The sequence below is a fragment of the Palaemon carinicauda genome, chromosome 17, assembly GCF_036898095.1.
Source record: "Palaemon carinicauda isolate YSFRI2023 chromosome 17, ASM3689809v2, whole genome shotgun sequence".
NCBI lineage: Eukaryota > Metazoa > Arthropoda > Malacostraca > Decapoda > Palaemonidae > Palaemon > Palaemon carinicauda.
In genome coordinates this window covers 63,814,679-63,839,313 of record NC_090741.1, presented here as the reverse complement: position 1 = coordinate 63,839,313, position 24,635 = coordinate 63,814,679, and the positions used below count along the sequence as shown (strand labels likewise).

The 24,635-nt window shown below is 36.6% G+C and overlaps 1 protein-coding gene across 3 annotated transcripts in view; it reads left to right on the top strand.

Moving 5' to 3' along the window:
- Positions 1–24,635, top strand: part of LOC137656830 (probable G-protein coupled receptor Mth-like 2) — a 101,733-nt gene that overhangs the window by 29,044 nt on the left and 48,054 nt on the right. For 2 of the 3 annotated variants that reach the window (XM_068391151.1, XM_068391153.1), the window contains exons 3-7: positions 15,562–16,743; positions 18,242–18,320; positions 19,002–19,168; positions 22,686–22,827; positions 23,720–23,815. In XM_068391151.1, coding sequence (XP_068247252.1) covers positions 15,702–16,743; positions 18,242–18,320; positions 19,002–19,168; positions 22,686–22,827; positions 23,720–23,815 — 1,526 coding nt within the window. In that variant the 5' untranslated portion in view covers positions 15,562–15,701. Of the gene's footprint in view, positions 1–6,275; positions 6,378–15,561; positions 16,744–18,241; positions 18,321–19,001; positions 19,169–22,685; positions 22,828–23,719; positions 23,816–24,635 lie in introns of those variants that run through there. The other variant, XM_068391152.1, reaches the window with a different exon arrangement.

Sequence of the window (24,635 nt, the reverse complement as noted above, 5' to 3'; positions counted from 1 at the left end):
TTTTAAAGTTTTTGTTTTGTTTTTTTAAGTTTTACCAGGTTCTTTTTTATTAAAGTAAACTGTCATCTTAAATGCAAAAGATTGATAAAATATGAATTGTGTAAAGTTTAGTTATCTATGCAGCATAAGAAGAAAAATTAAAGTGAGAAAATTCGGAGATACGATTACTAAAGTAAGAATGGTGAATCACTTTGAGATGGTTCAGTCATATGGGAAGAATGGAGAATGATAGGTAGGTGAAAAACAGTAGGCTTATTCAATTATGAAGGATCAGGAGTTAGGAAAAGAGGAAGATTAAAGTGTGAAAAATTCGGAGATACGATTACTAAAATAGGAACGGTGAATAACGCTGAGATGGTTCGGTCATATGGGAAGAATGAAGAATGATAGGTAGGTGAAAAACAGTAGGCTTATTCAATTATGAAGGATCAGGAGTTAGGAAAAGAGGAAATTAAAGTGTGAAAAATTCGGAGATACGATTACTAAAATAGGAACGGTGAATAACGCTGAGATGGTTCGGTCATATGGGAAGAATGAAGAATGATAGGTAGGTGAAAAACAGTAGGCTTATTCAATTATGAAGGATCAGGAGTTAGGAAAAGAGGAAGATTAAAGTGTGAAAAATTCGGAGATACGATTACTAAAGTAGGAACGGTGAATCACTCTGAGATGGTTCGGTCATATGGGAAGAATGGAGAATGATAGGTAGGTAAAAAACAGTAGGCCTATTCAATTATGAAGAATCAGGAGTTAGGAAAAGAGGGAGATTTAGGAAGATATAGAGGCCATGAAAGAAGTATAGGAAGAGACAGGCTTATTTATCCTTGAAGTAATAGGGGGTGTACAGCATAGAAGTGAATGGGGCAGCGCGCGTTGATAGTTTCAACGTCATGTTGACTAGCCTGATTAGGTGGCCAAAGTACCTATATGCATTATATACATTATGCTTACCTATTATGTATAAACATATATATATATATATATATATATATATATATATATATATATATATATATATATATATAGTATATATATTGTATATATCTACACCTACCTCCTTTCTGAGTGGGAATACCTTAACGTGGTGAAAGAATTTGAATATAGCCATGATCAGCAAAGCTGTACTAGTTGGGGCTACCCATAATATTTTTTTTTGTTTGTTTTTTGTGAGTGGTCAGACGAAAAATCTCCCAACAACACCAATCCGCAGTGGCCAGCGTGGTGATGAAAAGTGGCCAAACCCTTGACATGAATAAGGATATGTCCTAGGCCTTTGTCCTGCAATGGACCAGAAACGGCTGCATTTGTTGTTATATATACATACATATACCAAGGCACTTCCCCCAATTTTGGGGGGTAGCCGACATCAAACAAATGAAACAAAATAAGGGGACCTCTCCTCTCTATGTTCCTCCCAGCCTGACAAGGGACTCAACCGAGTTGGGCTGGTACTGCTGGGGGGCCACAGCCTACCCTCCCCCGTTATCCACCACAGATGAAGCTTCATAACGCTGAATCCCCTACTGCTGCTACCTCCATGGTCATCCAAGGCACTGGGGGAAGCAGCAGGGCCTACCGGAACTGCGTCACAATCGCTCGCCATTCATTCCTATTTCTAGCACGCTCTTTTTCCTCTCTCACATCTATCCTTCTATCACCCAGAGCTACCACCGCGGTCATCTAAGGCACCGGAGGAAGCAGCAGGGCCTACCAGAACTGTGTCACAATCGCTCGCCATTCATTCCTATTTCTAGCACGCTCTATTGCCTCTCTCACATCTATCCTTCTATCACCCCGAGCTTTCTTCACTCCATCCATCCACCCAAACCTTGGCCTTCCTTTTGTACTTCTCCCATCAACTCTTGCATTCACCACCTTCTTTAGCAGACAGCCATTTTCCATTCTCTCGACATGGCCAAACCACCTCAGCACATTCATATCCACACTAGCTGCTAACTCATTTCTTACACCCGTTTCCACCCTCACCACTTCGTTCCTAACCCTATCTACTCGAGATACACCAGCCATACTCCTTAGACACTTCATCTCAAACACATTCAATATCTGTCTCTCCATCACTTTCATTCCCCACAACTCCGATCTATACATCACAGTTGGTACAATCACTTTCTCATACAGAACTCTCTTTACATTCATGCCCAACTCTCTATTTTTTACTACTCCATTAACTGCTCTCAACACCTTGCATCCTTCATTCACTCTCTGACGTACATCTGCTTCCACTCCACCATTTGCTGCATCAACAGACCCCAAGTACTTAAACTGATCCTCCTCCTCAAGTATCTCTCCATTCAACATGACATTCAACCTCACACCACCTTCCCTTCCCGTACATCTCATAACCTTACTCTTACACACATTAACTCTCAACTTCCTTCTCTCTCACACCCTTCCAAATTTTTTCACTAATCGGCCAAGCTTCTCTTCCGCGTCTGCAACCAGTATGGTATCATCTGCAAACAACAACTGATTTACCTCACATTCATGGCCATTCTCGTCTACCAGTTTCAATCCTCGTCCAAGCACTTGAGCATTCACCTCTCTCACCACTCCATCAACAAACAAATTAAACAACCACGGTGACATCACACATCCCTGTCTCAGCCCACTCACCGGAAACCAATCGCTCACTTCATTTCCTATCCTTACACATGCTTTACTACCTTTGTAGAGACTTTTCATTGCTTGCAACAACCTTCCGCCAACTCCATATAACCTCATCACATTCCACATTGCTTCCCTATCAACTCTATCATACGCTTTCTCCAGATCCATAAACGCAACATACACCTCCCTACCTTTTGCTAAATATTTCTCGCATATCTGCCTAACTGTAAAAAATCTCATTCATACAACCCCTACCTCTTCTAAAACTACCCTGTACTTCTAAGATTGCATTCTCTGTTTTATCCTTAATCCTATTAATCAGTACTCTACCATACACTTTTCCAACTACACTCAACAAACTAATACCCCTTGAATTACAACACTCGTGCACATCTCCCTTACCCTTATATAGCGGTACAATACACAAACCCAATCTACTGATACCATTGACAACACAAAACACATATTAAACAATCTCACTAATCATTCAAGTACAGTCACACCCCCTTCCTTCAACATCTCAGCTCTCACACCATCCATACTAGATGCTTTTCCTACTCTCGTTTCATCTAGTGCTCTCCTCACTTCCTCTATTGTAATCTCTCTCATTCTCATCTCCCATCACCGGCACCTCAACACCTGTAACAGCAATTATATCTGCCTCCCTATTATCCTCAACATTCAGTTATATACAGTATATATATATATATATATATATATATATATATATACTGTATGTGTGTGCATGTATACATCATATACCTATTACCTTTAACATAGATATGTCTATTACAGTAAGCCTACTCCAAGCTCATCATTGATACATTCAGTGATTATCACAGATAACCAATTAACTCCATTGTTGTTTCAGGTGAGATACAGCATCAGTAACGGACATACTGTATCTGTTACATATAACTTATTGAAAACTTTTAATTTCTGTAAGAATTCTTATCTTTAATTAGTAACCGTTAACAGCAGGAAGAAAAGTTGTGCTTGAAATTTTTTTTTATGCGTTATTATTATTAGAAACGAAACGGGATATTATTCTAGGTTTTATTAGGTTGATTATATATATCGTCAAAATTATACCGGTGTTTGCCAGTTCTTATTAATTTCATATATATTTTTCCATATATAAGATAACTTAAAACCTATTTCTCTATCTGATAGTTACCCCAAAAATAACAGTTTTCTATCATTTTGTTCTTGTAGAAAACGATTTCAATGGTTGTCTTGGAGATTTATTTCATCGTATGTTTGACCATGAAACAAAATATAAAGGGGCAAAAAAGAATCTCTCTCTCTCTCTCTCTCTCTCTCTCTCTCTCTCTCTCTCTCTCTCTCTCTCTCTCTCTCTCTCTCTCTCTCTCTCTCTCTCTCTCTCTCAAGGGTGATATTTCGAGAGAATTAGCTTTATCAACAGTTCAAACTTGCTACGAATGTTTTTATATTGAACAGGCTGCTTAAGTCTCTTTATAGTTTATGTATGTAAGATCTGGTTTAATATTGTTCATCATCATCATCATCATATTCATCATCATCATCTCCTACGCCTATTGACGTAAAGGGCCTCGGTTAGATTTTGCCAGTCGTCTCTATCTTAAGCTTTTAAATCTTTTCCTACAGAATCAAAACCCAAACTTTATCCTTTCTGTTCCTTCAACTTTTTTTCTTTTGGTCTGACCTCAGAAGTGTTATTCCAGCTGTTACCAAGTTGTGGAATGATGTTAATCGGGTAGTTGAATCAGTAGAACTTAAAAAGTTCAAAGTTGGAGCAAATGTTTGGTGCTACTATAGTGTGAGGTCTACCGCCATATGTCGCCTACCCAAGTGGAGGGTGAGGTCTACCGCGTGACCAGCGTCCCAGAGCCCCGCATCTAACCATCGAACAGGTGAACTGCCCGAATCCATCAAAAACGTGACCTGTCCACGTGACCTGCCCATAAAAAAGGAAGCAAATAGAGCTCCTGAATCAGTTTTTCCCTCGGCCTAAAAGAGATATCATCGATATCAGCATTCTACAGTGAACCACCAGCAATATTATGTGAATCCAGCGACAGGAGCACACACACAGGCAATTGAGCGATCGTGGTTGGATTCTGAAGAGATTAATGCTAGGTGTTGGTCGTCAGCTGTTCCAGTCTCATCTTGATCATTTTTGCTGGAAGGTGATGAGAAAAAATTCCAATGATCAATTTGTGTCATTCTTAGACGATGTACGAAGTGTGCATCGCTAGAATAAATGTATGGAAATATATGATAACCTGTTTGATGTACGAAGAAGTGTATCGCTAGAATAATTGTATGGAAATATATGATAACATGTTTGATGTACGAAGATAGTATCGCTAGCATAAATGTATGGAAATATATGATAATATGTTTGATGTACGAAGAGTGTATCGCTAGCATAAATGTATGGAAATATATGATAACATGTTTATTTTTACCTTTATTCCTTTTTTTTAATGTAATTAGAAATCCAATTATCTATTTAAGTCATTTCTAAGATATGTTTAAATTAAGTGTTTATTGCTTAAACAAATGTATGAAATGTGTTTTATCTATGAGGGACGAATAATTCAGCGGTAGACCTCACGCTATAGTACTAACGGGAGGTAGATCTCACGCTATAGTAGCACCAAATGTTTTTAGGTTGACTAGGCTGACATGAGTTTTTATAGTTTGTATATGACATCTGTTTCTAACGTTGTTACTGTCTTTAGAATGATTTATTGTTGATTTGTTCTCATTTATTTATTTCCTTATTTCCTTTCCTCACTGGGCTATTTTTCTTTATTGGAGCCCTTGGGCTTATAGCATCTTGCTTTTCCAACTAGGGGTGTAGCTTTGCTAATAATAATAATAATGATAATAATAATAATAATAATAATAATAGATAAAGATATATACTTGACTGCACCCAATTTTTGGCCTCGTGTTTTACCCCTGATACTTGGGTGGTTTCATGACGAGCCCCATTCCCCGTTATACTATAACGTCCTTCTGCAACCACTTTTTGGTCTACTTTAGCTTTTAGTTTCTTTAGCTTTTAGCCTACTTTGGCTTTCAGTCCACTTTAGCTTTTAGCCTGCTTTAGCTGTTAGCCTACGTTAGGTTTTAGCCTACTTTAGCTTTTTTTCCTACTTTAGCTTTTTTCCTATTTTAGCTTTTAGCCTACTTTAGATTGTTGCCTAATTTAGCTTTCGCTTACTTTAGCTTTTAGCCTGCTTTAGCTTTTACCCTACTTTAGGTTTTAGCCTACTTTAGGTTTTAGCCTACTTTAGCTTTTGCCTACTTTAGCTTTCGCTTACTTTAGCTTTTAGCCTGCTTTAGCTTTTACTCTACTTTAGCTTTTAGCCTACTTTCTTTTGCTCCGTTTCTCGACCTTTGCTTCATAGTCAAATTCTTTACATACAAACTAGTCGTTTAAACATTAAGAAATAAGTTTGCACGCTTAGAACTTAGAGAGAGAGAGAGAGAGAGAGAGAGAGAGAGAGAGAGAGAGAGAGAGAGAGAGAGAGAGAGAGAGAGAGAGAGAGTGTTTCTGCCCCACGTACGATAGTGTGGGCTTAAACGCATTACCACACCAGATCGCAATTTCGCAAATGGTTGGTAACTTCTTAAATGGTTTAGTTTAGTACGAGCATCCGAGGACAGCGCTTCCTTATTGCTGAAGTCGAGACGTTTGCTAAAATCTCAAAGCAATCTTGTAAACACGATCTTCTTCTACGGCTTTGTCAAAGGTATTGATTAGTAATATATTTGAACTTTTTTTTTTTTTTGAAGAATGTTTTTTGTTATGAGAGAAATCAAGGCAATTTTTTTTTCTTTGAAAAATCTGGATATTTTATTGGGTTTCATAACAATTGGTGTTTATTTCATAAATGTTTATGTATGTTGCGACATGAAGTCAACAGATTCAAGTAAATTTTCTTCAATATCTGATTTTTTTATACATGTAGTTTTTGGCCTTTATATCTATATTGGTGGATGGATGGAGTGAAGAAAGCTCTAGTTGATAGGAGGATAGATATGAGAGAGTTAGAAGGGTATGCTAGGAATAGGAATAATTGGCTAGCGATTGTGACGTAGTTCCGATGGTCTCTACTGCTTCCTCCGGTCGCCTTGGTGACCGCTGAGGTAGCAGCAGTAGGAGATTTAGCATATGAAGCTTCATTTGTGGTGGATAACGGGGAAGGGTGGATTGTGCCACCTTAGCTGTACCAACCAAACTCGGGTGAATTCCTCATCAGGCTGGGAGGAGCAAAGAGAGGAAAAGTTCCCTTTTGATTTTGTTGTTATGTCGGCTACCCCCAAATTTGGGGGAAGTGCCTTGGTAAATAGATATAGATAGATTTTTACTTTTTTCAATGACTTTTCAATAGGATAATGACGGTAATAATAAAAAATTATCATAGATTTAGCTTGATACCAAAAGATTGCTGACCGATTGATATTTACCCCGGCAATGAGGTTATGCGATCGAGTCGGCTTATTAATTTTTCTGTGTCTGTGGACATAAGTCTGTGTGTCTGTGGACAGGATTACGTTAAAACTACTCAACAGATTTTGACGAAATTTTCACTATAGATAGACCATAGGCCATGGACGACCCCATTGAGTTTTAGATCTGATCCGGATCCGGTAGCATTTTTCGCCATTTGAAAAATAACGTCAAAACTACTTGAGAGATTTTGAAGAAATTTTCGCCACAACTAGATCTTAGGTCATGGAATTTTTTTTTTTTATTATTCTTTCCAATGGTCTTTGAGTTTTAACTAGCTTATTTTCTAAAGCTTTAGTAAGGCTCCAAGTTTCTGATGCATAAGTTAATTCTGGTAGGACCATCTGACTAAATACTTATCGTTTTAGAGAAAGTGGTATTTTAAATTTCATAATCTCATTTTGTTTACTATCACATGTTTAATTTACACTCAGACATATATAAACACACATATTATATATATATATATATATATATATATATATATATATATATAGAGAGAGAGAGAGAGAGAGAGAGAGAGAGAGAGAGAGAGAGAGAGAGAGAGAGAGAGAGAGAGAGAGAGAGTATTAGGATGACCAGGGCATCAGCCACCCGTTGAGATACTACCGGTAGGGAGTCATTGGGTCCTTTGACTGGCCAGACAGTACTACATTGGCTCCTTCTCTATGGTTACGGCTTATTTTCCTTTTGCCTACACATACACCGAATAGTCTAGCCTAGTCTTTCCACATGTTCCTATATCCTCAAACACATGACAACACTGAGATTACCAAACAATTCTTCTTCGTTCAAGGGGTTAACTACTAAACTGCAATTGTTCAGTGGCCACTTTCCTCTTGGTAAGGGTAGAAGAGACTCTTTAGCTATGGTAAGCAGCTCTTTTAGGAGAAGGACACTCCAAAATCAAACCATTGTTCTTTAGTCTTGGGTAGGTCCATAGCCTCTGTGTCAGGGTCTTTCACTATTTGGGGTAGAGTTATCTTACTTGAGGGTACATTCAAGCACACTACTATATCTTATTTATCTTCCTCTTGCTTCTTAATATAAATTATAGTTTATATAGAAATATCTATTGGTGCTACTATAGTGTGAGGTCTACCGCCATATGTCGCCTACCCAGGTTGAGGGTGAGGTCTACCGCGTCCTACAGCTCCTAAATCAGTTTTTCCCTCGGCCTAAAAGAGATATCATCGATTGAGGGTACTAAAAATGTTGCTGAAGGAGTTTTATAGAAGAGTCATTCTGACAGAAGAAGCAGCACTCGCCTTTTTAAGAGAACACAATCTCTTGGATACAGTTCAAGAAGCAGATCTATTTGTGTCATTCTTAGAAGATGTACGAAGTGTGTATCGCTAGAATAAATGTATGGAAATATATGACATGTTTGATGTACGAAGAGTGTACCGCTAGAATAAATGTATGGAAATATATTACATGTTTATTTTTACCTTTATTACTTTTTTAATGTAATTAGAAATCCAATTATCTATTTAAGTAATTTCTAAGATATGTTTAAATTAAGTGTTTATTGCTTAAACAAATGTATGAAATGTGTTGTATCTATGAGGGACGAATAATTCAGCAGTAGACCTCACGCTATAGTACTAACGGGAGGTAGATCTCATTGGCCTTGGTAGATCTCACGCTAGTGTGGTAGACCTCACGCTATAGTACTAACGGGAGGTAGATCTCACGCTATAGTGTGGTAGACCTCACGCTATAGTAGCACCGATCTATTTTAATGTTGTTGCTATTCTTAAAATGTTTTAATTTCTCATTGCTTTTCTTGTATTTTATTTATTTCCTTATTTCCTTTCCTTACTGGGTTGTTTTCCCTGTTGGAGCCCTTGGGCTTATAGAATCCTACTTTTCTAACTAGGGCTTTAGCTTAGCAAGTAATAATAATTATAATAATAATAATAATATCAAAACTCCTCTTAAAACTAAGCAAATGTGCAGATGATGGTCTTTCCTTTGCAATGTGTAGTGTCTAGACTCAGAATGTCATCCCAACACCCACGTAAAAGAAAAACCAACAACATACGAACAAACAAGTAGTTCGCATGAATTACACGCACAGCTGTTTAGGTCTTATGATCTTATCCAAGGTCTAAATATATTGTCTTACTCTAGCTTAGCTGCGTACGCCGACGCCCTCTCTGCCAGACGTTTAAGAATCATATTCTTAGTTCTCTTTGTATGAATTGTGGGACTTAGTTACAGTGGTGCCAGATATGGGGATTTATTCCTAGATTTGGGGATTTTTCTTTACATTTAGGAATTTATCCTTAGATTTGGGGATTGTGGATGACTGGTGACGATATTCTGTACATATTTCTATTAAAAAGTAACAGAGATGAGTAAACCTTTATATTGTTTCAATTAGTTTATTTACAATTACATGAAGTATAGTGAGTAATTTCTATAGAAGAAAATATATTTCTGGAAATGGGGATTTTTTGGGTGGTTTTGGGGGATTTTTTATCACGAGTTTTAGGGACTTTTAGACTAACCCATCTGGCAACACTGGTTAGTTATGATTGTTCCTTTTCCCTTATCTGAATGTTTCGTTTAAGTTTATAACATTTAGTCCATTCGTTGTTTCATGGATGTTCAGTTTAGCTGTTAAGTAGAGCGAAACTTTAAGGGACTCATATGGTTATTTCAGGCAATTTTCTATCATCCCTCTGAAATCAAGTTGAATACAGTGGAAAATAGTACGACATCTGTGGCAACGGCACAGAACCGCTCATGCCATATTTCGACCTGAATTTTCTTTATTTCTTTAATGTTTTCTAGCGGTGGGTGTGGTGCGTGGGTATTTAAAAGGCCCACCCTTTAATAATCCATAAACAGTGCGATATGTTTATGTCATTATTTTTAGAAAATTTATCTATTATGGTTTTATTCTTTATTCTGACCAACGTCGTACGGTTGGCAGAAATGTTTGGGTTGTTCCAACTTTCCCTCCTTTCTTTATTAATAATTAAAATATTTATTACAAGGGATAATTTTAAGTGTATGTTTTTTTCATCGATATTTTACATTGCCTATATATATTATATATATATATATATATATATATATATATATAGAGAGAGAGAGAGAGAGAGAGAGAGAGAGAGAGAGAGAGAGAGAGAGAGAGTATATAACACACATACGCATACACACATATATGTATATATATATATATATATATATATATATATATATATATATATATATATATATATATATATATATATATATATATATATATATATATATGTGTGCGTGTGTGTGTGTGTGTGTGTGTGTGTTAACATTCTCTCTCTCTCTCTCTCTCTCTCTCTCTCTCTCTCTCTCTCTCTCTCTCTCTCTCTCTCTCTCTCTCTGTATATATGTATGTATGTATGTATGTACATTATACGAAATTTTAGGACTCGCCCTCTTTATTGGTGTACACACACCCGCTCATACATTATTTATGCTAGTTATTTATGACGAAAATAAACCTCCAGTATTTGTTATTCATAATTGTTTCATTTGGCTTTATGTACAGCATAATTTGTAGGCCAACACAATGCATAACGGCAAAGGCTTAGTAAACTTCGTAAAGGGAAATAGAAAGAATAAGCATAGCCGGAGAAAAAAATTCATAATCAACCTCCAATAGTAATCCTCAACATTCCACCTCCTATGCTGCACTGAGGGTAGAGGGGGGGTGGCCGCCTCTACCCCTGGTGCAGCTGGTGCTTGGAAAAAGGACACCCTCAAATTCAGGGTTGCCAGGTTTTCTATATGAAAAATGGCCAACTTCTAATCAACAGAAGCTTTAAAAGGCCAAACCATTAGTAGAAAAAGGCCAAATATATAGTATGTAAGGCCCGGCTTTTTTCATATAACTTAAGGCCAACCAATTTTTTAAAAAGTCCAAATTTGAGTTTTTTTGGTCTGAAAAATAGGCCAAACTGGCAATACTGCGGCCTCAATCCACACCCCATCTCAGAAAAGAGTGAATAACTTCTGATCTAAATCTTTAATCATGGTTGAAAAGAAAAAAAAAACTTGCAAATGGACATTATGTATACCGAATTCATATAATTTTTTTATTGCTCAGTTAGTTTTCAAGACATTAGGCTAATTTTTGTTTTATTTTTATTAGCATTAACTTTTCATTCAAATCTCCATAGCTGTTTTGTTGTAGTGTGTCTTTTTATTTTGATTTCCACAATATCCTAGAAATATTGCGGAAGATATGTTTTTGAAATTCTTGCCAATTTTGAGAATTTTGTAATTTTCTGACAAATTTACTGAGGATAAGTTATTCTTTCATATAGAATTTTTTAAATTGAATTTAGATAAGTATTTTGCTCTATTTAGGATAAGTTTTAACTCCTTTGTCCTTGCTGCAAAAGTGGCTTTTTTTCAGGATTAGTTTCAAGTCCTTTGTCCTTGCTGCAAAAAGGGGCTCTTTTCAGGTTTAGTTTCTAGTCCTTTGTCTGCTTCATAAGGTTGCTCCTTTTAGGATGCGTTTCAAGTCCTTCGTCCTTGCTGTAAAAATGGGCTCTATGGGTTAGTTTCAAGTCCCTTGTCCTTGCTGCAAAAAGGTGCTCCTTTAGGTTTAGTTTCAAGTCCTTTATCCTTGCTGTAAAAAGGGGCTCTATGGGTTAGTTTCAAGTCCTTTGTCCTTGCTGTAAAAAGCAGCTCTGTGGGTTAGTTTCAAGTCCTTTGTCCTTGCTGTAAAAAGGGACTCTTTTTAGGTTTAGTTTCAACTCCTTTGTCCTTGCTGCAAAAAGGTGCCCTTTTCAGGTTTAGTTTCAAGTCCTTTGTCCTTGCTGTAAAAGGTGCTCTTTTCAGGTTTAGTTTCAAGTCCTTTGTCCTTGCTGTAAAAGGTGCTCTTTTCAGGTTTAGTTTCAAGTCCTTTGTCCTTGCTGCAAAAAGGTGTTCTTTTCAGGTTTAGTTTCAAGTCCTTTGTCCTTGCTGCAAAAAGGTGCCCTTTTCAGGTTTAGTTTCAAGTCCTTTGTCCTTGCTGTAAAAGGTGCTCTTTTCAGGTTTATTTTAAAGTCCTTTGTCCTTGCTGCAAAAGGGTGCCCTTTTCAGGTTTAGTCTCAAGTCCTTTGTCCTTGCTGCAAAAAGGTGCTCTTTTCAGGTTTAGTTTCAAGTCCTTTGTCCTTGCTGCAAAAAGGTGCTCTTTTCAGGTTTAGTTTCAAGTCCTTTGTCCTTGCTGCAAAAAGATGCTCTTAGTTTCAAGTCCTTTGTCCTTGCTGCAAAAAGGTGGCCTTTTTAGGTTTAGTTTCAAGTCCTTTGTCCTTGCTGCAATAAGGTGCTCTTTTCAGGTTTAGTTTCAAGTCCTTTGTCCTTGCTGCAAAAAGGTGCTCTTTTCAGGTTTATTTTAAAGTCCTTTGTCCTTGCTGCAAAAGGGTGCCCTTTTCAGGTTTAGTCTCAAGTCCTTTGTCCTTGCTGCAAAAAGGGGCCCTTTTTAGGTTTAGTTTCAAGTCCTTTGTCCTTGCTGCAAAAAGGTGCTCTTTTCAGGTTTAGTTTCAAGTCCTTTGTCCTTGCTGTAAAAGGTGCTCTTTTCAGGTTTAGTTTCAAGTCCTTTGTCCTTGCTGCAAAAAGGTGCTCTTTTCAGGTTTAGTTTCAAGTCCTTTGTCCTTGCTGCAAAAAGGTGCCCTTTTCAGGTTTAGTTTCAAGTCCTTTGTCCTTGCTGCAAAAAGGGGCCCTTTTTAGGTTTAGTTTCAAGTCCTTTGTCCTTGCTGCAAAAAGGTGCTCATTTCAGGTTTAGTTTCAAGTCCTTTGTCCTTGCTGCAAAAAGGTGCCCTCTTTAGGTTTAGTTTCAAGTCCTTTGTCCTTGCCGCAAAAAGGTGCTCTTTTCAGGTTTAGTTTCAAGTCCTTTGTCCTTGCTGCAAAAAGGTGCCCTCTTTAGGTTTAGTCTCAAGTCCTTTGTCCTTGCTGCAATAAGGTGCTCTTTTCAGGTTTAGTTTCAAGTCCTTTGTCCTTGCTGCAAAAAGGTGCCCTTTTCAGGTTTAGTTTCAAGTCTTTTGTCCTTGCTGCAAAAAGGTGCTCTTTTCAGGTTTAGTTTCAAGTCCTTTGTCCTTGCTGCAAAAAGGTGCTCTTTTCAGGTTTAGTTTCAAGTCCTTTGTCCTTGCTGCAAAAAGGTGCTCTTAGTTTCAAGTCCTTTGTCCTTGCTGCAAAAAGGTGGCCTTTTTAGGTTTAGTTTCAAGTCCTTTGTCCTTGCTGCAATAAGGTGCTCTTTTCAGGTTTAGTTTCAAGTCCTTTGTCCTTGCTGCAAAAAGGTGCTCTTTTCAGGTTTATTTTAAAGTCCTTTGTCCTTGCTGCAAAAGGGTGCCCTTTTCAGGTTTAGTCTCAAGTCCTTTGTCCTTGCTGCAAAAAGGTGCTCTTTTCAGGTTTAGTTTCAAGTCCTTTGTCCTTGCTGCAAAAAGGTGCTCTTTTCAGGTTTAGTTTCAAGTCCTTTGTCCTTTCTGCAAAAAGGTGGCCTTTTTAGGTTTAGTTTCAAGTCCTTTGTCCTTGCTGCAAAAAGGTGCTCTTTTCAGGTTTAGTTTCAAGCCCTTTGTCCTTGCTGCAAAAAGGTGCTCTTTTCAGGTTTATTTTAAAGTCCTTTGTCCTTGCTGCAAAAAGGTGCCCTTTTCAGGTTTAGTTTCAAGTCCTTTGTCCTTGCTGCAAAAAGGTGCCCTTTTTAGGTTTAGTTTCAAGTCCTTTGTCCTTGCTGCAAAAAGGTGCTCTTTTCAGGTTTAGTTTCAAGTCCTTTGTCCTTGCTGCAAAAAGGTGGCCTTTTTAGGTTTAGTTTCAAGTCCTTTGTCCTTGCTGCAAAAAGGTGCTCTTTTCAGGTTTAGTTTCAAGTCCTTTGTCCTTGCTGCAAAAAGGTGCTCTTTTCAGGTTTAGTTTCAAGTCCTTTGTCCTTGCTGCAAAAAGGTGCTCTTTTCAGGTTTAGTTTCAAGTCCTTTGTCCTTGCTGCAAAAAGGTGGCCTTTTTAGGTTTAGTTTCAAGTCCTTTGTCCTTGCTGCAAAAAGGTGCTCTTTTCAGGTTTAGTTTCAAGTCCTTTGTCCTTGCTGCAAAAAGGTGCCCTTTTCAGGTTTAGTTTCAAGTCCTTTGTCCTTGCTGCAAAAAGGTGCCCTTTTTAGGTTTAGTTTCAAGTCCTTTGTCCTTGCTGCAAAAAGGTGCTCTTTTCGGGTTTAGTTTCAAGTCCTTTGTCCTTGCTACAAAAAGATGCTCTTTTTAGGTTTATTTTAAAATCCTTTGTCCTTGCTGCAAAAAGGTGCTCTTTTCAGGTTTAGTTTCAAGTCCTTTGTCCTTGCTGCAAAAAGGTGCCCTTTTTAGGTTTAGTTTCAAGTCCTTTGTCCTTGCTGCAAAAAGGTGCCCTTTTTAGGTTTAGTTTCAAGTCCTTTGTCCTTGCTGCAAAAAGGGGCTCTTTTCAGGTTTAGTTTCAAGTCCTTTGTCCTTGCTGCAAAAAGGTGGCCTTTTTAGGTTTAGTTTCAAGTCCTTTGTCCTTGCTGCAAAAAGGTGCCCTTTTTAGGTTTAGTTTCAAGTCCTTTGTCCTTGCTGCAAAAAGGTGCCCTTTTTAGGTTTAGTTTCAAGTCCTTTGTCCTTGCTGCAAAAAGGGGCTCTTTTCAGGTTTAGTTTCAAGTCCTTTGTCCTTGCTGCAAAAAGGTGGCCTTTTTAGGTTTAGTTTCAAGTCCTTTGTCCTTGCTGCAAAAAGGTGCTCTTTTCAGGTTTAGTTTCAAGTCCTTTGTCTTTGCTTCAAAAGATGGCTCCTTTTAGGATGAGTTTCAAGTCCTTCATCCATGCTATAAAAAGGGACTCTTTTTAGGTTTAGTTTCAAGTCCTTTGTCCTTGCTGCAAAAAGGTGCTCCTTTAGGTTTAGTTTCAAGTCCTTTGTCTTTGCTGTAAAAAGGGGCTCCTTTATGGGTTAGTTTCAAGTCCTTTTTCCTTGCTACAAAAAGGGGCCACATGACTTTTTGTCTTTCATTTATTGGTGATTACCCAACCAGGTAATTTACATGGGCCAATGTTTTAGAATGCACTTGCCCAAAGACTAGTGGTTTTGGAAATACAGATTATACTCGTGGAACTCTTCCTGTGTTTCATGAGGTTAGATGATTTTTTTTTTTTTCATTATTGAATAGTATGAAACTTGGTAATATTATTTTCATCATTGCTCAGGTCATAAGAAAATTGATTGGCTGGTGTGGTGTGAAGAGGTGTCTATTATTATTATTATTATTATTATTATTATTATTATTGTTGTTGTTGTTGTTGTTGTTGGTTTTTGTTGTTGTTGTTTACGTATAGCTGAAGTTTGTTCCATTTATTTATTAGATATTATTTCTTATCATGATGCTCTTGGTGTTATATAAGTAAGAATTATTGGTACTTAAAGATTGATATGCTTCTAATATAAGTTTGTTTACCTTTACTTTCAGATCCTAAATGTTCACCCAAAGGAGAATAATTCACGTTCAGCCGTTCTATAACTTGGGGACACAATAATTCTGTAAATGGTAGAAGGTTTGATGACGATTGCTCATTCAATACGGGTCACTGTTGAAACCCCGAAATAGAAATGCTTTTAAGTTTCAAGTGGCTCACTTTTGTGTTACTAGTGCCTTATGTGAACAGTTCATCCTCATCTGAAAAATCAGGAGTGTCAATCAAGAGATGCTGCAGCCCGGGATACGCCCTCTCAGGCAAATCATGCGTTCCCTATCGGCCTGTGGACATCTCAGTGTCAGTGAAGCTACCCAAAGCCAGGTCCGTTTTGCCTATAATCATTCAAGGACATGAAATGTGGGATCGCAAATGCGGTGGAGACGATCACAAGATACGGCAGGTCATAGTAAATAGTCTTCTGAACTTCATATATGTCAAAGGCTCTACGTTATTCCCCTGGACAACCCCTGGGGGAAACGAATGGCTTGTGGAAGAATTTTGCATGGAAGCCCTCTTTGAACCTTCTGGGAAAAAGGAGCCCGTCTTCGCGGTTGAGTTTTGTCACGACTATGATGCCATTAAGGCGAAAGATGAAGATGTAAAGTGTCAAAGGAGCATTTGCATTAGAAAATGTTGTCCAAAAGGTATGGTGTTTGGTGAAGGTTGCGTCTCGAAAAACGACGTCGTGTGGACTCCAAGATTCTTCTCTACCAAAAATACAAATATTGAAGTACATCCCCCAAATAATTTACAAATCCTTTACGGCTTTCCCCAATGTCCTTTGGCTCTGCATTACGAAAAATACAGCGTTTTGGAGACTGGTTGGCTTAGCACGCAAGATGACTTTTTACCAATGATACCTCCCAGGCAATACTGTATTGATTTCCATTCCCATCCAGACGGAGGAATCAAAGAAGAAGCTTTCGCCTGTTACGAAAAGACCGATCACTACTGCCGTACCAGACACGTACTCGTCGACCTCGTGTTCATGGTCATTTCCTGTATATGCATCGCAGCGTCTTTGCTCATTTACGCGTGCTTCAGAAATCCCAGATCGAGTAACCTAGACCGCTGTGTGATCTCGTTTCTATTGGCGCTTCTCTTAGCTTTCACGTCGATTATCGTCAACAGACAGCAGCAAGAGGCTTCTCTGGGATTCTTCTGCTCTTTTATAGGTATGGTCATAATCTATTCTATTTACAAAGGGACTTACTTCTAATTTTGGGGGGCAGCAGACATCAAAAGAGGAACAGAAGAGGTCTTTCCCTCTCTTCGGTCCTCACTTTGATAATAATAATAATAATAATAATAATAATAATAATAATGATAATAATTATTATTATTATTATTATTATTATTATTATTATTATAAATCCAGTTTACATACATTGTATATTTCAAAACTGAAGAGGCACTTTGTAAAAAGTGCTAAAGCTCCTGTATTTTTTAGATATACAACGTATATAACTAGAATTTTAATACCCAAGTTCTTAGACACGCCATGGTGTTTTCTTCAAGTTACTATTATTATTATTATTATTATTATTATTATTATTATTATTATTAAAAGGAAGAGATTAACCTGCCCAGTGAGTCAAAGTGGACTCTTACATAGCTGATTTAGTCACAGTAATAAGATTGAGTAATGTTGGTAACTGCATACTGGTAATTTTATATCAACATACAAAAATGAAAATGCTATGGAATACCTATGTAGACAAAGCTCTTTTTTTTTTTTTTTGCTAGTATGTACTGAAGGTATGGTGATTGTATTACTATTTAATTACTAATATTCGTGAAAGTAAAGATGTTTATAAATAGTATTTGATGAAAATTAAACTTGCAATTACCGACAGAATAATGTAGATAGAGTTAGTTATTTATCGGAAATTTTTAACATTAACGTATTCAGTTACCAATATATGGTAAAGTTAGACACTGTTTCATTCATTAACATATTTAAATTGTAGAGAAAGCCAATTAACAGAAGATAAAATGAGGGACACGAATTTAAACATTCTGAAGTATGTCTACATTTGTGATTACAACAGAGGATTCTCTTGTATGTGTGTTTCATAAAATTTAAGCATTTCAGTTATGATTATCTCTAAAATTACAACAGATGATTCTTTTCTGTTTTTTGTTTCATAATTTTAAGTATTTCATGAAATAAAAACACGAGAGAATCCTCTGTTGTATTCCCAAAGATGGACATACTTTAAATACTTACATTTATGAAATTCATGAAATAAAAACACAAGAGAATCCTCTGTTGTACTCCCAAAGAAAGACATAACTGAAATGCTTAAATTCATGAAACGAACACAAAATACAATCGTCTGTTGTAGTCCAAAGGTAGACATACTTGAATTTCATAAATGTAGGTATTTAAAGTATGTCTATCTTAAAAATAACAACAGAAGATTCTCTTGTGTTTTTATTTCACGAATTTCATAAATGTTAGTATTTAAAGTATGTATATCTTGGGAATTACAACAGAGGATCCTCTTGTGTTTTTATTTCACGAATTTCATAAATGTTAGTATTTAAAGTATGTATATCTTGGGAATTACAACAGAGGATCCTCTTGTGTTTTTGTTTCATAAATTTAAATATTTAAAGTATTTCTACCTTTGGACTACAACAGACGATTGTATTTTGTTTTCGTTTCAGGAACTATGAATCACTTGGGAATTCTGGCCACATATTTCTGGCTGACGTTGGTCTGCTTTCACGTATGGTTTTGCATCAGGTGAGAGTCATTGTGCCCGAGTCTTGGGCAGTGCCACAGCCTCTGTATCATGTTCTTCCACTGTCTTTTGAGGTAGAGGTCTTTTGCTTGAGGATACACTTGGGCACACTATTCAATCTTCTATATCTTCCTCGTGTTTTTTTTTTGGTTTTCTAGTATGTGTATATATATGTATATATATATATATATATGTATATATATATATATATATATATATATATATATATATATATATATATATATATATGTATATATATATATATACACACACATATATATATATACTGTATATATATATATATATGTATATATATATATATATATATATATATATATATATATATATATATATATTTATGATATAAATTTATATATATATTTAGAATATATATATATATATATATATATATATATATATATATGTATATTTGAAATATTTATTGTCATGTTGCTGTTCTTAAAATATTTTATGTTAATTGTTAGTTACTTCTCTTGTAGTTTATTTATTTCCTTATTTCCTTTCCTCTGTGGGCTATTTTCCCTGTTGGAGCCCTTGGGCTTAGGGTTGTAGCTTAAATAATAACAACAACAACAACAAACCACATCAGAAATGAACCATTCAGTCTAGTAATTTGATATTAATCTAAGGAAAATACTGAAATAACCAGAATATCCTTTCAGATCCTGCAGGACTCGTGATGGGAAGGGCCTGTATGCTGCCTATAGCTTCTTCGGCTGGGCTCTTCCGCTTATTGTGGCCATTACAGGCGCCCATCTGCCCCCTGAAGATCGCTTCCAGCTCAATAGACCGAGGGGTGATTTCCTACCGGCTGATTGTTGGTTTAAAGGTAATATCTCTCTCTCTCTCTCTCTCTCTCTCTCTCTCTCTCTCTCTCTCTCTCTCTCTCCTCTCTCTCTCTCTCTCTCTCTCTCTCTCTCTCTCTCTTATTCTCCTTTGTTCAAGACCCGTCCCTATTTTTTGACGCCATTTCCATCTTTGCCCCATTCGGTCTAGCGTAGTCTGCTATGGATCGACTTTCTAATGATTTATCTCTCTCTCTCTCTCTCTCTCTCTCTCTCTCTCTCTCTCTCTCTCTCTCTCTCTCTCTCTCTCTCTCTCTCAACTATAAGGAAAGGCAAGAGAACTCTAGCCCAAGACAGTGGAAGATTATGGTACAGAGGCCATGGCCCTACCCAAGTCTAGAGAACAATGGTTTGATTTTGGAGTGTCCTAGAAGAGCAGTAATAGAATCTGTAATTATATTTTTTAGATATAGAATTTTCCTTTTTTGTATCTTGGAGGTTTTTTTATTTTCATTTTATACGGTGTTTTCTTTGCCCATTGTTAAGGGATGGATTAAGAAAATCAAAGATATTTTATGAATACAGTATTGCTGTCGGTTATCAGATTTAATTACTGTTTCCGGTGCCGGTTTAATATGTGGCCTATCTTTTTTATTCTGGTTTAGTATGTGGCCTACCTGGCTTGCTAGGTTAGGTTAGGTTAGTTTAGGTAAGGTTATGATAGGTAAGGTTAGGTTAGGTTAGGCTACCTTTTTTATTCTGGTTTAGTATGTGGCCTACCTGGCTTGCTAGGTTAGTTTAGGTAAGGTTAGGTTAGGTAAGGCTACCTTTTTTATTCTGGTTTAGTATGTGGCCTACCTGGCTTGCTAGGTTAGGTTAGGTTAGTTTAGGTAAGGTTATGATAGGTAAGGTTAGGTTAGGTTAGGCTACCTTTTTTATTCTGGCTTAGTATGTGGCCTACCTGGCTTGCTAGGTTAGTTTAGGTAAGGTTAGGTTAGGTAAGGCTACCTTTTTTATTCTGGTTTAGTATGTGGCCTACCTGGCTTGCTAGGTTAGGTTAGGTTAGTTTAGGTAAGGTTATGTTAGGTAAGGTTAGGTTAGGTTAGGCTACCTTTTTTATTCTGGTTTAGTATATGGCCCACCTGGCTTACTAGGTTAGGTAAGGTTAGGTTAAGTTAGGTCAGGCCACATACTAAAACAGATAGAATTTCGTAGGCCATATTCGAAAGGTAGGCTATATACTAAACCGGCACCCTGTTTCCCATTAACAGAAAATTTATATGCATATATGAAGATTATATTGTTTGTGCTAGAATGCAAAAATAAAAGGATAACTGATTCGTGCTTTTAAAGAAATATAACTGTAAAAATAATCACAAAGAAAAATATTAAAGAAAAAATATTTAAGTTTTCATTTTCACTTGAAGTGCCTCAGTATTTGAAAACAAACTACGATGATGCTTCGTCTGTGTGTCCTTTTGCCCCAATTTCATGTCACAGATCTCCAGTATCCTCAATGTGCTTTTTAAAACGTAAAATATCCATTTTATATATCTATCGTTCATAAATCATTTTAACCCTACCCCTTCCTGGTGTCTTGAACAATAAAATAATTGCATTTGAATATTGTTTTCCAAAATCTGCCCATGATACGATGTAGAAATATCAAATTAACCTTTTGTATAATGTTTGTTAGAATAATCTTCGAATTCCATTTTCATAAGTATACTGTTGGTTTCTTCAAGTTATTTAGAGATGTCGTATTACTCTGGAATTCTTTGCATTATAGTATTATCCATGAAAAGGAACAAGACGAATAATATTTAGGGACGCCTGATTAACCAGGGAGAAGTTACAGTGGCGTAGCCAGAAATTTTTAAGGAGGGGTGTCCATTACAACTTTCGTATCTAAACATTTAAAGATATTAAAAACTGGGACGTGAATTTACACTATTAAAATTTAAGGGCCCAATGCATAATAATAAAAATTAATATTTAAATAATAAAAATTACATTAAAAAGAGATTAAGAAATGGGACGTGAATTTACAACATTAAAATACAAGAAAGGTGTAATACATAATAGAATAAAAATTACATTTAAAAAGACTAAAAAATGGCCCGTGAATTTACAATATTAAAATATAAGAAGGGTCTAATACATAATAATAGAATAAAAATTACATTTAAAGAGAGGTTAAGAAAAGGGACGTGAATTTACAATATTAGAATATGAGACTGTATAAAACATGGTAATAAAATAAAAATTACTTTTAAAAAAAGATTAAAAATGGACGTGAATTTACACTATTGAAATATAAGGGTCTAATACACGATAATAGAACAAAAATTGTGCTTATTTTGAATTGTATCACAGAGAATTTTGATTTCTTTGATTTTTGTTTTGGTTATTACCTGTAAATTTGTCGGAGCCTATAGGTCTACTTGCTGGGCCATTGCCTGGACCTCCTTGGTCCTTGCTTGGGCGCTGATCCTATCTATATATACGGTCAGTCTCCAGGGCGTTGTCCTGCTAGCTGAGGCAGTGTGACTGTCCCTTGTCTCTGCCATCCATGAGCGGCCTTTAAAATCTCACTATCCTTATGAGCTAAGGATGAAGGTGTTTGGTTAGGGGGGCCTATATGTCTACCTGCTGAGTCATCAACAGCCATTGCTTGGCTCTCCATGGTCCTAGTTTGGGTGGAGAGCGGCTTAGGCGCTAATGATATGTATAGATGGTCATTCTGTAGGGCATTGTCCTGCTAGCTAGTGCGTTGTCCTGCTGGCTAGGACATTGTCTTATTAGCTAGGGCATTATCCTGCTAGCTAGGGGATTTTCCTGCTAGCTAGGGCCTTGTCCTGCTAGTTAGGGCCTTGTCCTGCTAGCTAGGGCCTTGTCCTGCTGGCTAAGGCATTTTCCTGCTAGCAAGGGGATTTTCCTGCTAGCTAGGGCATTGTCCTGCTAGCTAGGGCATTGTCCTGCTAGCTAGGGCATTGTCCTGTTAGCTAGGGCATTGTCCTGCTAGCTAGGGCCTTGTCCTGCTAGCAAGGGGATTTTCCTGCTAGCTAGGGCATGGTCCTGCTAACTAGGGGATTTTCCTGTTAGCTAGGTCATTATCCTGCTAACTAGGGCATTGTCCTGCTAGCTTGGGGATTTTCCTGCTAGCTAGGGGATTTTCCTGCTAGTTGGGGGATTTTCCTGCTAGCTAAGGATTATCCTGCTAACTAGGATATTGTCCTGCTAGCTAGGGGATTTTCCTACTAGCTAGGGGATTTTCCTGCTAGCTAGGGCATTATCCTGCTAACTAGGGCATTGTAATGCTAGCTAGGGCATTATCCTGCTAGCTAGGGCATTTTCCTGCTAACTAGGTCATTTTCCTGCTAGCTAGGGGATTGTCCTGCTAGCTAGGACATTGTCCTGTTAGCTAGGGGAATGTCACTGTCCCTTGCCTCTGCCATTCATGAGAGGCCCTTAAACCTTTAAAGAGAGAGGTGGGGCTGGACCCAAGGACTGGGCCAGGCTACATCTCTTGACTAATTTTGATGACATTCACCTCTACAGATAGCGCACTGAGATGGGGCTACCAATACGGCTTCATGCTGGTGCTGTTCTTTATCGATACCGTTCTGTTCTGCTGTTCTGTCGTCTCGTTGAAGAAGAAGAAACCTCAGGAACTCCGGCATATGAGAGAGCAGGTGGAAGGGTGAGGGTTTTAAAAGGCTTTTAATTCTTGTGAAGGATGTTTGGGATGTTGGATGGTGAATGTTCGGTTGTCTTTAGGATAAGTTTGTTTGATGTAGCATGTAACTTCATTATGTTTAATTTCATGTAAATAAATGTGAGATGCATGAACACGCGCTTACGCACACATACACATACTCACACGCACACATACACATATACACCCTCACACACACATATAAATATATATATATATATATATATATATATATATATATATATATAATATATATATATATATATATATATATATATATATATATATATATTATTACAACAACAAATGCAGCCATTTCTAGTTCACTTTACAACAAAGGCATCAGACATTATTATAACATTATATTTGTGATATATATATATATATATATATATATATATATATATATATATATATATATATATATATATATATATATAATTGTGAGTATTTTGAGAGAGAGAGAGAGAGAGAGAGAGAGAGAGAGAGAGAGAGAGAGAGAGAGAGGGGGGGGGGAATGCAATTTTCTTTTTAAGTCAAATTTTATCATATTCCAAAAATACTTATTTCTTGTTTGAGATAAGCATGCCATATTTAAAATCTGTTACAATTGTTTTTTATTTACAAATCATCTGAGTAGAATTAATTTTCTTGGAATACTCTAATATTCTCATGAATTATTTTAGCAAACAGTATAGAATAAAGATAAAAAAGAAATAGTCTATTATACATTTCATAACTATATGGATTTCCGAAGTCAATAGTTAATGTTTTTTTCTCATTAGCTTAATTATATATATACAAAATTTGGTAATTCTATAAAATTGTATTTTTTTCCTATTTAATATAGAGCTTAAACTATCTTCCCCTTTTCCAGAGTCTTTTTGAACTCGAAGCTTCTGCTGATTCTCTTCTTTGTGTGGGCAATAGAACTCTTACTATGGCTGTTGGAATTAGATGGGTGCAATGTTTGGTAAGTCGACCTTTTCTTCTTCTTCTTCTTCTTCTTCTCCTTCTTCTCTTCTTCTTCTTCTTCTTCTTCTTCTTCTGTTATTATTGTTTTTTTCTTCTTAGCATTATTTCTTTCTCATTATTATTATTATTATCATTATTATTATTGTTATTATTATAGCTATTCTTTTCATCATCTTCTTCTTCTTCTTCTTCTTCTTATTATTATTATTATTATTGTTGTTGTTATTCTTCTTCTTCTTCTTCTTCTTCTTCTTCTTCTTCTTATTATTATTATTATTATTATTATTATTATTGTTATTCTTTTCTTCTTTTTCTTTTTTTTCTTCTTTCTTCTTTTTCTTCTGCTAATTCTTCTTCTTCTTCTTCTTCTATATGAGGAAAAATATTTCTTTTGAGAATTCTTTTTTTTAATAATGTTTACTCTATTGCAATCCAAAGAAGTCACATAGTCATTCTAGCAAAATCCATATTTCACATATCTATGTAAATCATCTTGGTGAATTGGGAATGGTGTCATTACTCTTCCAGTAAAGCTTCATTCGGGTCACTGATTTGGTAAAGCGAAAAAGACCCAGATTTTAGAAATACCTACTGAATGAAGCCCAGTTCAGAAGCTGCGCTCTGCAGCTGACAGACATCCCTCCAGTACAGATGCACGTAAGAAACAGTCTTGCAGTACAGATACATATGAGAAACAATCTTCCAGTACAGATGTACATAAAGACCATCTTCCAGTACAGATGTACATAAAGACCATCTTCCAGTACAGATGTAAATAAGAAACAATCTTTTAGTACAGATGCACATAAGAATCAATC